The 16,506-nt window shown below is 36.8% G+C and overlaps 1 protein-coding gene across 4 annotated transcripts in view; it reads right to left on the reverse strand.

Moving 5' to 3' along the window:
* The window catches only part of bin3 (bridging integrator 3), a 172,019-nt gene that overhangs the window by 24,708 nt on the left and 130,805 nt on the right, over nucleotides 1-16,506 (reverse strand). For 2 of the 4 annotated variants that reach the window (XM_069917922.1, XM_069917923.1), the window contains 2 exons: nucleotides 9,132-9,340; nucleotides 3,591-7,900 (listed from right to left, as the gene is read on the reverse strand). The exons of 1 other annotated variant lie outside the window; for it this stretch is intronic. In XM_069917922.1, the coding sequence (XP_069774023.1) occupies nucleotide 7,900; nucleotides 9,132-9,340 (210 nt within the window). In that variant the 3' untranslated portion in view covers nucleotides 3,591-7,899. Of the gene's footprint in view, nucleotides 1-3,590; nucleotides 7,901-9,131; nucleotides 9,341-16,506 lie in introns of those variants that run through there. One more of the 4 variants, XM_069917925.1, reaches the window with a different exon arrangement.

A 16,506-nucleotide genomic window follows, 5' to 3' on the forward strand; every position in this document is an offset into this window, starting at 1 on the left:
AATTTTGGCCCTCCGTGAATTTGAGTTTGACACCCCTGACCTATAGCATATGGGTCTGCTCCACAGCAGAATAACAGATAGTGTAAATCTGCACCAGGTAAATAGGCATCAGATAGCTGAGCATCAGGATTGGCTGCAGCTTTGTCATGGCTGAATTCCATGCCCAGGTCACCACCAATCAATCCATTTTAATACACAAAATTGATGGAGAATCTCAGCAGGGCCTGCAGCATCCATAGGAAACAAAAATACAAGGTACCTTGATGAACCGCTCAAGCCCAAAACATTTGTTTATATATCTTTGTCTCCTATGGAGGCTGCGGGACCTACTGAGTTTCTCCGGCACTTTAGTGTATTAACTACAATCACAGCATCTACAGACTTTCTTGTTTCAATCAATCCATTTTGTTTTATTGTACTTGGTTGTAACAGACAATTCTTGTTGCCCATCACAAATGTCACTCATCCAATTGCCTTGATCAACTATGGACAAACGACTCCTCCTCATTGCCTACACCTCCCTAGGAGATGAGGAGGGCTGGCCACTGTACGGTAGACAAAAGTTAAAGAATTTCATGTATGTTACATTCTAGATGTAGTACAGGTACATAATCCTTTATCTGGAACTCTTGGGGGACAGTGTGTCCCAAATTTCGGATTTTTCCGGATTTCGAAAAGCCAGATTTAAACCCACCTGAATTCTGCTGTCGTATCCGCCCCACCCTCTTCCAGTCACGCTGCCATCTCCCCCCCACCTCATCTGCCCGACTTGACCTGTAGATCTCCCCCCACCCCCTTGCCTGCTCAACTCGCGTTGCCGGTACCCCCCCCCCCCCAACCTTTCCCGCCCAACTCACGCTGCCGGTCTCTCCCCCTCACCCGCCCGACTCACGCTACCGGTCTCTCCCCCTCGCCCGCCTGATTCGCACTGCCAGTCTCTCCCCCTCGCCCACCCAAGTCGCGCTGCCGGTCTCTCCCCCTCGCCCGCCTGACTCGCGCTGCTGTCTCTCTTCACACTTGCTGGATTTTGGAGCTTTCCGGATTTTAGATGTCCGGATAAAGGATTGTGTACCTGTATTACGTGACAATATGGAACTTTTAGCTTTTATATCTTTACCCCATCCTGACAACATTTTACAGGAGCACAGATGTCTGGCTGTATCATTGTGTGGAACAGCAGCTGCATAGCATCGGACAGGAAGTCTATACAGAGGATCATCAAAACGTTCAAGAAGATCACTGGGGTCTCTCTTTCCTCTATTGTTGACAATCATGTCGAGGACCCTTTCCATCCCGCACACAGCATCTTTGACCCACTACATCAGGAAGGAGGTACCAGAGCATCAAAATCAGGACTGCCAGCTGGGAAATAACTTCTTAACTCAGGCTTTGATGTATGGTATCCTGTTATCAAGTAAATCATCCCAAAATATTTATATTTATTTTTAAATTCCATGTCTATGTGCAATCTGTATGCTCTCAGCATATATGATATGTATGCTTGCATTTACAGTATGAGTGATATATACGCTATCTACAAATTTGCCGATAACATCATGGTTGTCGGCAGAATCACAGACAGCGATGAGGAAGCGTACAGGAGGGAAGATAGATCAGCTCATTGAGTGGTGTCATGACAACAACCTTACACTCAATGTTATAAAAACCATGGAGCTGATTGTGGAATTCGGGAGGAAATTAGGAGAACACGAACCAGTCCTCATTGAGGGCTCAGCAGTGGAGAGGGTCAAGAACTTCAAATTCCTGGGTGTCAACATCTCCGAGGAACTGACCTGGAGCCTCCATGTCCATGCAATCTCGAAGAAGGCTCACCAGCGGCTCTACTTTGTGAGGAATTTGAGAAGATTCGGTAGGTCACCGAAGACTCTTTAGGCTGAGAGCATACTTGTTGGGAGTTTTTCTGCTCACTGAGCTCAACTTTGGTTGTGTGTTCTTTCAGTAGCAGTGTAGCTGCTGCTACAATTCATGACCCCGACTGCTTCAAACGTCTTTGAACCCAACATGAGCATACCTGGGATCAGTGCTATAGCCTTCAAGCTGCCTGACTTCTGGGTTCAGGAGCCGGAGACCTGGTTCAGCCACACGGAGGTCCAGTTTCACCTCCGCCAGACTTCGTCCGACATGACCAAAAATTAAAAAAAGAAACAAAAAAAAAAGAAAAAAAGAGAGCATACTTGTTGGTTGTGCCAACACTCAGGACAAGAAAATAAATTAACAGAGTTGCTAACTCAGCCTGTGAAATCACAGGCGCCAGTACGTACTCCATCGAGGACATCTACAAAGGCGGTTTCTTAAGAAAGCAGCCTCTATCCTCAAAGACCCCCACCACCTAGGCCATGCCCTCTTCACTCTGCTACATCGGGAAACAGGAGCCTAAAGATGAGCACTCAACGGCACAAGGACAGCTTCTTCCCCACTGCAATCAGATACGTGAATAAATAATGAATCAGAGATACTGCCTCACTTTGACTCTTTTCTTTTTCTTGCACCATTTTTATTTTGTATGTGGTTTGGTAAGGCCGCAAAACAATGAATTTCATAATATACTCATGACAATAAATTCTGATTATTATGTGTGCTGTGTATTGTGTGCACTGTGGTCTGGAGAAACATTGTTTTGTGTGGTTGTATATGTATAGTCAGGTGATAATGAACTTGAACAGCCACTTTAGAGTCATTCAGGTCACAATGGGTTTGACGTTTACATAAACCAGTCTTTCCCCCAAAGGATATTAAAATTGAGGTTTTTTTTAAATAAAGATCTGCTATTACTGATCTCTACTTTATATCCAGAATTTATTTAATTAACTGAATTTAAATCTGTCTGCCACTGGCAGGATTGAACTCCTGCCCGCATCATTAATCCAAGGCTCTGGATACCACAGCCCAGCAATCTAAAATCGCTATACCTTCACATTCTGGGGAAACATAGACACATGTTGCCTTGACAAACACCACTGTGGCCCGTGGTCATTCTCCAAAAAAAATTAATTGTTATCTGATCGAGCTAAAATATTGAAATTCTGTAACCAGCTACACACGAGCAGTTAGATTAACAATTGCAGAAGGGATCCTGTATCTTGCATTCTGTCACGCTGTGTGTTGATGTACTAACATTCCTCGCATCATGGAGGCATCATGGATTAAATGAGCCAAGAAACACTTTTTGAAGAGAAATGTGCCATCAATCCAATCTAGTTTAGATGAAGTGCAAGTGCTGGCAGCATTACAGTTGGTGGCAGTGCAGCAAGGGATAAAAGGGAACTCATCAGAGCAATGACAGCACGAGGAACTATATCCATGACACATACAGAAAAGCTGAGAAGCAGGCCATTGAAATTAATCACAGGCAATTTATTGCAATTCCAGTACACTTTAAAACAAGTTGCTAATCAAATTAAGACTGTCTTCTTCCTTGTCCACTCATGTTCAGTGTGGCCTTTTTTTTTCAAACTTTATTTAAAAGATAATAATAAACATAACATACAGTATAGAAATAATCAAAAAAAATGTTTGCATTAATACCTATCCCACCCTCCCACCCCTACAGCCAACTCCCTTAAGGGGAGCAAAAAAAAATAGATTATATATATAAAAAGAAAATATTATAAATGTTAATAACATTTCAAAGTATATCTAAATGCATATATTTCAAATACAGAGACCACTTACTATCAAAATATGAATAATTATCATGTAAATTATAAGTAATTTTTTCCATAACAATACATGCTTTCAATTCATTATGCCAACATGATATATTAATCTCAGTATCACCTTTCCAAGTACTAGCAACACATTTACGCGCTACTGATCACACCAAATGTACAAAAGCAATTTGAATTTTATCCAATCCCATTCCCCTTAACGAATATAAATTTCCAAACAAAAAAATCATTGGATCTAACGGTAGTGTAAAATTAAATAATTTCTCCAAAACTACTTTAATTCCTTGCCAAAATGATTGAACTTTAACACAAATCCAAACAGCATGTAAAAAAAGTTCCAATACATAAGCCACATCTAAAACAAGAATTTGAATTACTAAATCCATATTTTTTTTTAGCTTCTTTGGGGTCAAACATAATTGATGTAAACAATTATAATTAACCATTCCATATCTTACATTAGTCAATTTAATTACATTGTCCTGACACATATTGGCCCAATCATCTTCGGGAAAAATAAATACTAAATCACTCTCTCATTTAAATTTAGATTTCTCCCAATCTGTCTTATCCATACTATCTTGTTACAAATTATACATAACTGAAATATGACCTTTGTTCGGAATAGAGGAAATCAAAGATTCAAATCTCAACATAGTAGGTAAAATCATCTCTCTACCATAATGATCTTTTATCAAGGATCTAAGTTGATAATACCATATAACCACTTACAGCAAAGAACAGGCCAGTTCGGCCCTACTAGTCCATGCCGTAACAAATCCCCACCCTCCTAGTCCCACTGACCAGCACCTGGTCCATACCCCTCCAGTCCTCTCCTATCCATGTAACTATCCAAACAAGGAATTTACAGGTATATCAAATCTTTCTCTCAATTGATTAAAAGAAAGAAATTGCCCCTCTACAAAACAATCTTGTATTGTCTTTATACCTTTAGAATCCCAAATCTTTAAATAATTATTAAACATTGAAAAAGGAATAAGCTGATTATTATACAATGGAGTTAAAATTGATAAATTATCTTTCGATCCTAACACCCTGTTTTTTTTTAATGCAGATCTTTAACAAATGTTTCAATATCGGCATATCATATTGCTGTAACAAAATCAAATTCCAATGAAATATAAATTCATGTATTTAAACCCTAGATATACATGCCATTTCCACTTTAGCCCAGCTGGGAGGCTGATCTAAATCCATCAATCTACTAATAAACTTCAACTGGGCCGCTTCATTATAGTTTTGAAAATGTGGTAATTGTAGTCCGCCCAATGTATACTTCCATTTAAGTCTATGCAACGCCACTCGAGCTAATTTACCTTTCCATAAAAACTCTCACACTGCTTTATTCAAATCTTGAAAAAAGCCCTTAGAAAGTAAACAAGGTAGTGACTGGAATAAATATTGAATTTGAGGAAAAATATTAATTTCAATACAATTAACCTGACCAATCAAAGTTAATGGAAGATCTTTCCACTTAATCAAATCTGCTTTAATCCGTCTTAATATAGGTACATAATTTATTTGATGTAATGATTGATAATTCATATCCATAAACACACCTAAATATTTAATTTTACTTGTCCAGCTTAATTTTGTAATTGTTTTAAATTCAGAATAATTTCCCACTCCAACTGGTAAAATTTCACTTTTATCCCAGTTAACTTTATATCCCAATAGTTCTCCAAATTTCAGCAAACACTCTTGAAATTGTTTCAACGACCGTTTCGGTTCTGTAAAACATACCAACACATCATCTGCAAATAAGTTAATTTTATATTATTCTTCAATCTTAACCCTCATCCCTCTAATTTCTTCATTTTGTCTAATTGCCTGAGCTAATGGTTCAATAACCAATGCAAATAAGGCTGGTAGCCCTGTCGAATTGAATGAGTAAATTTAAATGGTAAAGAAATCTGTCCATTTGAAACCACCCTAGCAATCGGGTTCGTATCTAAAGCCTTAACCCAATCTATAAAAGAAGGGCCGAATTTAAATTTCTCTAACACTTTAAATAAAAAATCCCACTCAACCCTATCAAAAGCTTTTTCTGCATCTAATGCAACCACCATAGGAATGGTTAGGCTGCTTTCGATATGCGTTGACCAAAGTAATTAATCGAAATATATTATCTGAAGCATTTCTATTCTTAATAAAACCTGTTTGATCAATATGTACCAATTTAGGTAAATACTTAGCAAGTCTATTCGCTAATACTTTCGCTAAATTTTTTATAATCTACACTTAATAAAGAAATAGGTCTATATGAAGACACTTTTAATGGATCTTTATCTTTTTTTGTAATAACAGTTATTAAAGCACTTGAACATGATTCTGGTAACTTCTGATCTTCAGTAACTTGACTGAACACTTCTCCAAATACATTAGAGAAATCATCATAAAAAATTTATAAAATTCCACAGAGAATCCATCATTCCTTGGGGACTTTCCATTAGGCATTTCCTGAATAGCTTCCTTAATTTCAAAATCAATAAATGAAGAATCCAATTCCTGAACCTCATTTCCATCTAATACCACTAATTTTAATTTAGATAAGTAAGAGTCCTGTTTCCCCTCAGAAGTATATAATTTTAAATAAAATGAATAAAACTGGTCATTAATTTCCTGAGGTTTATAGGTAACTTTTGAATTCTTCTTATCAGCATTAATAATCCGAGATGTCTATTCAGCTTTCAATTGCCAAGCAAGTACTTTATGAGCTCTTTCCCCCAACTCATAACGCTGTTTAGATTGATCAATTAAATGCTCAAACTGATAAGTTTGTAAAGTATGATAACGCAATTTCAACCTTGCAAATGCGACTTTTTTAAAATCTTATGATACATCTTTCTGAAAATCTTTCTCTAACTCAGCAATCTTATTTTCTAACTCTAAACTTTCTGCCATGTATTGTTTCTTAACTTTCGTAGAATAACTAATAATCTCTCCCCTCAAATAAGATTTTAAAGCATCCCATAATTACAAAATGACTATCCACAGAATTAACATTCTCGGTCAAAAATAAAGAGGTATGTTCTTTAACAAAAGTAACAAACTCTGGTTTTTTCAACAACATTGCATTAAACCTCCATCTAAACGACGAACATACTACCTCCGAACTTTCACAAGAAAAATGTAATAATGAATGATCTGATACAACTCTACTTTTATATTCAGCTCATAATACTCTACCTTATAAATGTGCTGATACCAATAATAAATCAATTCTAGAAAACGAATCATGTTGTGAAGAATAAAAGAAAAATCTTTCTCTGTAGGATTAACTTTTCTCCAAATATCCACCAAATTTAAATCTTTCATTAATGCATTAATTTGTTTTACCATCTTTGATTTCCTTATACTTTTTGGCTTTCTATCCAATAGAGGGTGCAAAACACAATTAAAATCACCACTAAAACATTTTCATCAGCTTGAATTAACAATAAAAAAGCTTCTGAAATAAACCGCTCATCATCTATATTAGGGGCATAAAGATTCAGCAAAGTCCAAGATTCAGCAAAAATTTTACAGTTCACTCTTAATACTCTGCCAGCATACCCTTCTGAAGATTCCAATTCAAAAGGTAAATTTTTATGAATCAAAATCGCTACTCCTCTTGCCTTAGATTTAAAAGAAGAAAAAACATGACCAACCCACCCAATTTCTTCTCAATTTCAAATGTTCTTTTTTCAGTCATATGTGTTTCTTGTAAAAAAGCAATATCAATTTTCATTTTTTTTATATAGGCCAATATGCTCTTTCTCTTAATTGGATTATTTAATCCCTGAACATTAAAAGTTGCAAAATTCAATTTCGACATCTTTTTTCACTACTAATATATTTACACACTATAAAATAATGCTCCCCTCTATAATTCTTCCAAAAAAAAACAAATATAAATTAAACAAAAATACAAAAAAAACACCCAAAGAAAGTAATACCCTAAAAATCTGGGTGTGGTAAACCCACTAGGGCAGATGACTATCAAAGTTTTCAGTGTCATCCACCCGCCCAGCCAGATACATATTTATTATTTAATTAAACACAATCAAATATAGTCCATATATTCAGCCCAATGACTGCTCTGGATCTTCAACATCAAGAAGACTTTGTGTCAACTCTTCTTTCTTTCATACTTTCCATTCCCATGTTCATTTACCCTCTTCTTAGACAACGGAGAAAAACGCCCATTTCTTCGCAATTCCGGCAAAGAATAAACAAAAACCAAAGCATCATGATCATTCTCAAAAAATTGAGATTGAAAATTTCCATAAAAACCTTCAAAATTACATGATAACAAAAAACAAACTTGTAGCCTTTTCGCAACAAAACATCTTTGGCCGTATTAAATTCTCTTCATCTTCTTGGCGCAAATCAGCATAAAAGAACACTCTGTTATTTTTAACCATTAATGGAGACTGACTCTGCCGTGCTTTTTGTACTGCCATACATAAAATCATTTTCTCTATCTTGGTATTTTAAACAACGAACCAAGACTGCTCTTGGTGTCTATCCTAGAAGTGGTTTTCTTCTCAGAGCTCTGTGAGCCCTATCCAGTTCCAAGCCTTCAGGAAAAAACCCTTTACCCAGCATCTCTGGGATCCAGTGCTTAAAAAGTTTTATAGGGTCGACACCTTCAATGTCCTCTGGAAGACCAACTATTTTCACATTATTCCTTCAGCTTTGATTTTCAAACGAATCAATCTTCATTAAATCTCTTTTTTGAATCCCCCAATCTTCAAAAGAACCTTCCACTTTTTCTCTATTTCGTTCTACCTGATTTTGACACTCAGAAAAGGATGTTTCAATTTTCTTAAAATTATCTTGCACAATATCAACTGATTTTATACATCTTAATCACTCTTAACCATGGTCATTTGCCTGTTTCACAGTTGACATTTCATCACACAGCATTCATTTTTATTTTCATCTCCATAAATCCTTGATTCACTTGAGTTGATATTTGCTTTGACATATTATGCATTTGACAAGCAATCCCTTCCAAAACAGTAAACACTGAATCCATTCCAGATTCCACCTCCACTTTTTGAGATCTACCTCCTTTAACTATAGGCTCCTCCTCCTGGACAAATTCCAGTAAGGTTAATTCCTCTTCTTCCTCAGTCATCGTAGGTCCTTTGGCTGAAGGCTGCGGGTCTGGACACCTGACGCCGGCACCGTGACCTCTTTGGGATGCTGGCGTTCGGGCTCCACCACAGCCCATACTTTATCCAGCAATTCGCAGACCCGGGATGCTCCACGCAGGCCAGGCAAAGCCATTGGACGCACAGGAGCGTCCTCCGACATTACACCGCATGGCACCGGGCCACCCAGCAAGGTCGTGGGTTCGCCAGTCCCCTTGTTGGCCGTGCCACCCGCGCGCACAGTTTCACGTGAACACAGGTCGGCAATGGCCAAGCTCACCAAGGTATCGGTGCCATCTTGTGGAGGCAGGATTGGCGCCATCTTGCGGAGGCAGGATCGGTGCCATCTTGTGGTGGCAGGATTGGCGCCGAAGTCAAACTTGAACAGGCTGGAGTCCTCTGAGGCTTGGAGACTCCCAACGATAACTCCGAGGATACAGCTATGCAGGTAGGCCTCAATTTTTCCGCACTTTTGTATGGTAATTTTTTCTGAAGTTGAGGTTTAAATTTTTTCACATTAGATGCCATCATAAATCACTGTTATTTAAACAACTATGAATATTATTTTTAACCACTTTTATGCTTTTTAAAAACTGGGTATTTAGTGATCCAGCTGGGGGAAGGTGAAATACGTGTCTTTCTTCTATGCAATCTTGCCATGCCCCCCTTCAGTGTGGCATTATGACAATTTCATGCAATCCTCAACCTCAGGTCAAAAGTATGATGATTACTTGTCTGGAGCTCTGCAATTGTTTTATACACTCAGAGCTACCTATTATGTCGGATTTTCTCTAAAATGACAAGCAATTGGATGCCACGATCCAGTCTTTCAAAGCTCCAAATGATCAATGATGCATGATTTATCAGCCGCCTAATCTCTGGGTCATATTTCAGGTCAATCCACATCAACTATGTCAACAATGAAATGCTACTTACTCTAATTAGTACGATATTTTGAGAAGGTAAAAGTAAAATGCTTATATAGATATAATACTGTTTATAAATTTGGATTTCGCTGAAAATTAATCCCTCCCTTCCCTTTCTGGGGCAAAGCCTCCACAGTCACCAGCTGCCTTTCTTGCTCTGCCTCGCATAAGTAGCCATTTTTTTTGGACTTTCACAAGGAGGAGAGAACACTGAACAGCACTCATTGGAATACAGAAGGATAAGAGAGGGGGGAGGGGGACCTCATAGATGCATTTCAAATGCTGAAAGGCTTGGACAGAGGAGATGAGGCAAGGATGTTTCCCATAGAGGGGGATTCTAGAACAAGAAGACACAGCTTCAGGATAAAAGGGCATCAATTTAAAAGAGAGATGCAGAAAAATTTCTTTAGTCAGAGGGTCATAGAACTTGTTGGAACTAAGGCAGAGATTTACAGGTATTTGATTAGAAAGGGCATCAAGGGTTACAGGTAGAGAGCTGGGGTGTAGACAGAGTGGGAGGATAGATCAGCTAGCTCATGATTAGAATGGCAGAGCAGATTTGATAGGGTGATGGGCCTACTTCTGCTCCAATATCTTATGACACACTGTAAAAGATCTATCGCATTTCATTCTTTCCAAAGCTAGACAGAAGCCAGAGCATAAATGGTAAGCGGGCAAAAGGAGGAGAGGTAGACGTGATGATAAAATGGAAAGGGTGGTGCATTTGGTGACTTCCTGGCCAAGTTTGACACAAGCAAAAGCAACAAATTCGCTAATGACATCACTGATATTGGCCAAATAACAGGAAATGATGAGTCAGAATGTCGCATGGAATTCAAGAATTTAGCTGTATGGTGTCAGAACAACAATCTTCCTCATGGGATCCACTGAAACCATCATCTAATAGACCTATTTCATTATTAAATTCAGATTATAAGATTATTGCAAAAGCCTTAGCAAATAGATCGGCAAAATTCTTGCTGAAACTGATAAATATGGATCAAATAGGCTTTGTGAATAAGAGGATAATGTAAGTAGATTAATTAGTATTATGCATTTGGCACAAAAGAGGGGTGTTGCTGTGGCAGTAGATGCAGAAAAGCATTTGATAGACTAGAGTGGGACTTTTTATTTAAAATATTTGAAAGGTTTGGATTAGGACAAATTTTTATAAATTGGATCAAGAAATTATATAATGAACCGAAAGCTAAAGTGGTTAATAATGCTCAAATCTCTTCATCCTTTCAGATGTCAAGATCGAGCGGACAAGAATGTCCATTATTTCCAGCTCTATTTATTTTAGCAATAGAACCTCTTGCAGAAGTAATTCGTTGACATTGAGACATAAAGGCTTTTAGGGTTAATCAAGAGGAATATAAAATTAACTTATTTGTTGATGATATAGTAATATATTCGACAGGTCAGTAACATTGTTACAGAAACTGTATTCACGATTGAAAGATTATGCAAAAGTTTCAGGTTATAAAATAAATTGGGATAAGAGTGCAATTAAACCGCTTACAAGAGGAGATTATACTCAGTATCAAAGAGACACTATTTAAATGGCCGGCAAATGGGATAAAATATTTCAGGATATATATACAGAAAATAATTTTAAAAATTCATACAAACTGAATTATTTAGCTTTACTTAAAAAGATTGAAGATGATTTAAATAGATGTACAGTCTTACCAATAACACTAGTGAGAATAGTCAATTATATTAAAATTAACATATTTCCAAGAGTACAATACCTCTTTCAATTATCTCAGAGGTTCTTTCAAGAGTTAAATAAATGTCAGAACATTTCTTTGGAAAGGTAAGATATCAAGATATCTAGAAAAATTTACCTGCAAATATGAATTGGGAGATTTACAACTACCTGATTTTAAAAATTATTATCGAGTGGCACAGATGAGATTTCTTACCTTCTTTTTTGAAGAAGGAGATAAAACTGCATGGGTGAAAATAGAATTGGATAAAATAGGGGTAAGAATGGCAGAGGATTTTATATATAAATGGTTTTTGAAACTAATAACTGATGAGAGAGAAATCCCTTTGTTAAAACATTTAATAAATATTTGGTATAACATAATTAGATATTGGAAGAATGGGGGAGTTCCTCCTAAAACTCCTGAGTCATAACAGGTGTATACTTTTACAACGGGTAATCAAATTTTTGAAATCTGGTCCCGTAAAAGGATCAGAGATACTGAAAATTGTACGAGCAGGGACAAATGATGTCATCCGAACAATTAAAAAAATAAATATGGAATTCCTAATAATACAATTTTCTGCTATTTTCATATAAGAGCATACTTAAGGGATAAATTCGGCTTAACAATGTTGTTACCAAATTGTAGTGATTTGGAGACGCTGATTTTAAAGGGAAATATAATGAAATTTACTTCAGCGATGTATCCCTTACTTGAAACATGGGGCTCACAAGTCCAGGCAGACATGGAAATCAGACTTAAATCTGGTCTGAATTACATCGGGATAGTATGACTAATATGATCAATGTAAGATATAGATTATTACAATATAATTTTTTCCATCAATCATCTCTCACAACCTGGAAATTTCACCCAAATCTTTCAGAATGATGTTTTAGATGTGGTGAGGAAGTAGGAACTTTTTACAATCAACTTGGTCATATCCTAAATTCAGACCTCTTTGAAATTCAGAAATTCAGAACTTAGAAATTCAATTTCCACAAAATTTAGAATTATTTTTACTAGCAAACATTACAAAGATAAGATCCAAACTGAAGCAGTCCAAATATCAAATAGAATTTGTTAAAATTGCACTCCCAGTTTGATTCACATCTAGATATGGCATGTTGGAACGCAAAGATACATAGTTGTATACCCCTAGTGAAGATTAACTACAATATAAGAAATAAATGTGACAGATTATGTTTTATATTGTATTTTAAAGGAGATAAATTGTGGCAGGTTTTTTTAACTGTAGGTCACAAAAGACACAAACTCTTCAACACAGATCTTATTTAAAATGCCAGAGCTCTTCTCAAGTCAGACAGTCCAAGTTCCGAGTGCCTTTGCACAAACTGATTAAGGTCTATAAGGACTTCACAAGTAGGTGATAATTAGACATACTGTGGAGTAATGAATTATTGTTTTGGAAAGCAACAGGTGAATGAACTCAGAAGATCAGGTTCAATGCCACAGTCTGTCTGAAGGAAGGTTGCTGCTCTAAGAAGATCATGTGGTTTTCTCTGTGAGAGAGAGAGAGAGAGAGAGAGAGAGAGAGAGGGAGAGAGAGAATTCAGTTCTACAGTTCAGCAATAGTAGCTGGGACTGGAATATGACAAGCTGGCAAGCTTGTGGAAAAAACCCATTTTGAAGACAGGTTGTGAGTTCTTAGTTCAACTAGTTCAAAGCCCTCATGGTCCATACAAGAGGAGATGGCTAGCTGTATAAAGTTTCACTTGAAATAAGGAAATCAAAAAGGAACTCTGTGATGGCCTGAAAGAAAGAGGTTATCATCTGGAAAACCCTGAGGTGGCAAGTTTCTTTGGCAAAACACTGAAATGGCTGATCAGGAGTCAGTTGTTTGTGTCCAATGAGCCACAACTCTCTCTTTGAAAACCAACAAGAACCTTCCTGAGCAGTAACCATTAACCTTCTTGAGCAATAACCATTTATCTTTCAAGCACAAAAGCCTGGTGAAGATTCATAAATGTTAAATTCTGTGCACGGTGTAAGAGTTGCCTGATACTGGTGAATTTGGAGGAGTGAGAAGTGAGATTGGATTGTGAATCAAAGAACTTTTCTGAACTTACACACAAATTACATACATGTGCACTTAGAATTTGAAGGAGGTTAAGTTAGGTTAAGTTAATAGTAATAAGTTAAAGTTTGATCTTGTTTTCATGTTTAAAGATAATTAAAATCAAATTTTGTTGAAGTAACCATTTGTCTTGGTGAATTTCTATTGCTGCTGGGTCTTGGGGTCCTCTGGGCCAGTAACAAGACATATTTTTACAAATTTGGCAATCATATTTACAAAATTCAGGTGCAAATCTTTGGATAAGTTCTTCCCAATCCTTGAGACCAGTGTTGATCTTCTCCAAAGAAAATTAAATTGAATATGAATTTGTGATCCATGGAGTATGTGTCATTTTTTGTGAGTCCAATCTGTTTTCTTTTTCGTTACTATCTTATTTTTGCTTTTCTATACTTAATTTTTTTTCTTTTTCTTTGGGGTCTTGGGGGGGGGGGGGGGGCAAGGGAAACTGAGTTAATGCCAGCATAAAGTAAATATTGAATGTACTTTTAAACTTGTATTTTTAACTTTGTTATTGACTCCATGTTTGGTTAAAAAAAACATTAAATAAAATATTTAAAAATACATTCTTTCTCTCAAACTAATCACAATCTGCTGGAGGAACTCAAAGAAATGAGCAGCATGAGTGAGAAAAAAAAGGATGGTTGACCCTTCATCAAGGTTTCTACTCAAAACATTGGCCATTCATTTTCTCCCATGAGTGCTAGCCAACCCGGTGAATTATAGTATTCACTGTTTACATAAAAAATGGAGCATATTGGGAAAATATGCAAAACCTTGTTTCGTTGGGAAATCCCTCTTCCCCCACCCGTATGCTGAGAACTTGCCACTGTCATTTCACTTTTGCTGCTTTCAAAGAAATCTGGGAGGATACAAATTGTGGAAAGAGGATGTATGAACAAGATGAGGCAATTGGACTAATAACTTGAAAATTATGTAAGTCCCCAATAAAGTATTTGAAATAATTGTTTTGAACCCTATGAATTTCCAAACATGACATGTAAAAAAAAATCTGCACACATTTCTTCATCTTTCACATTACAGAAAGCTTCACAACATATAGATACAACAGAATAACCAATAAACACTAAGCTTTTAAAGTTTATAATTGACATCATTATTTAACCAGAATAAGTGAGAAGAGAGACAGAACGAGCGTACTTGGCAACACAGTTCAAGTATGACCAGTGCAACACTGTTATAGTGCCAGCAATTGGCATTGGGGTTCAAACGACTGGAAGGACTTTATAAGTTTGCCCCGTGTCTGTGGGTTTTCTCTGGGTGTTCCAGTTTCCTCCCAACCTTCCAAAAAAAAACCATACCAGGGGCTTGTAGGTTATTGGGTGGGTGGGGGGGGGGGGCTTTTATTATGCTGTATGTCTAAATTTAAATTAAAAAATAAATTTAATAAAATCTAATGCACAGGATCGTAAGAAAGAAAAAGAGTTGTTCGGACTAAATGATACAAAATCCAATGCAACAAGGAACAAAGAACTGCTTACACTAACCATTTGAGACAATTATTTTTTATAAAAAATTATCTCACATTTAAGAAACAATTTTTATTTATTTATTTTTATATATGAAGAGTTGTCCTACATATGTATGTGTGTTATGTCTGGCTGTGTATCTGCATGTTTTGCACCAAGGACTGGAGAGTGCTGTTTCATTCAGTTGTACTTGTAAATCAGATGTCAATAAACTTGAGTTGGAAGAGACAAATGGTTGCTTACACCTAGAGGTGAAGTGCAAGGACAAGTAGTCAAGGCATTTCTTTAAATAAAAGCAAATAGAATAATGGGATTTATAATTTAAAATATTCTAAATCTTTGGAACTTACTTATTAAGTTCTAGGTAGCTAATTCAGCTTTAAAGATGCCACAGCTTTGGAGAGGGTATAGAGGAAATTTATCAGATGATACCTGTAATGAAGTTTAATTCCATGGAAAGACCAGAGAAACTATAACGACTCTGTTCAGAACAGAGATGATGATCAGGAATCCATAAATGTGTAAATCATCATGAGGAGTTTTGACAAAGTAAATAAATAAAGTTTCTTTTGTCAGAGGGTCAATAAATCAGAGAAACAGATCTCAGGTAATTTGCAAAGAACTAAAGGGAGTGGAGCAGAAATTACTTACACAGCTAATTGTGATGTTCTAGAATGTGTTGCTCTTTCAGGCAGCTTAAGCAATGCAACTGAGAAGCGAAGATGCAAGGATAAAAAAAAACCAAGGGATCAGAGCCAATTCTTCAGCTCCTTTCAAGTGGTTGCACAACCAAGAAGGACTGAATGGCCTTCCCTGTGCAGCAAGATTTTGCCTATCAGAGACATCAAGGACATTTGGCTCTACATCTACTAAAATAAAAGAACGACATCCTCCTCTCTGAGAAAATGCCATAAGGTGACAATTTTATAAAACCATTTCTTCAGATCAATGTGTCTCTTGGAAAGGGACAACCAATTAGTCTTTTGCCCAATGTCTCAAAAAATGTTTCTTTTTTCAGCATATTTCTTTTATATCTAATTTTGAAATTGCTTACATAGCATGCTTTGGCACATCACAACAACTGTGCAATGAATTCCTCCTTATCTCTCCCAAGGAACCTTTCTCTGTAATCATGAGCTCAGAGCCTTGCATGTTTAACAGTCATTTTCAAGAGGTAACTTTAATCACTCTAATGTTACAATAACTATCCAGGACTCTCATACTTACAAAATTATATTTATTTGTATATATGAATACTAGTCCTGCATTTGCATTGTCTGTCTTTATGAGTGGTATGTCTGTTTGTGTGTCTGCGTGCTTTGCACCGAGGTCCGGAGAAACGCTCTTTTTGTCAGGTTGTGCTAGTGCAATCAGATAACAATAAGTAACAGTTTCTTCCCCCTTCCCCTCCCCCACAAGCTTGGAATGA

This window comes from Narcine bancroftii, chromosome 2 (genome assembly GCF_036971445.1).
Source record: "Narcine bancroftii isolate sNarBan1 chromosome 2, sNarBan1.hap1, whole genome shotgun sequence".
Classification (NCBI taxonomy): domain Eukaryota; kingdom Metazoa; phylum Chordata; class Chondrichthyes; order Torpediniformes; family Narcinidae; genus Narcine; species Narcine bancroftii.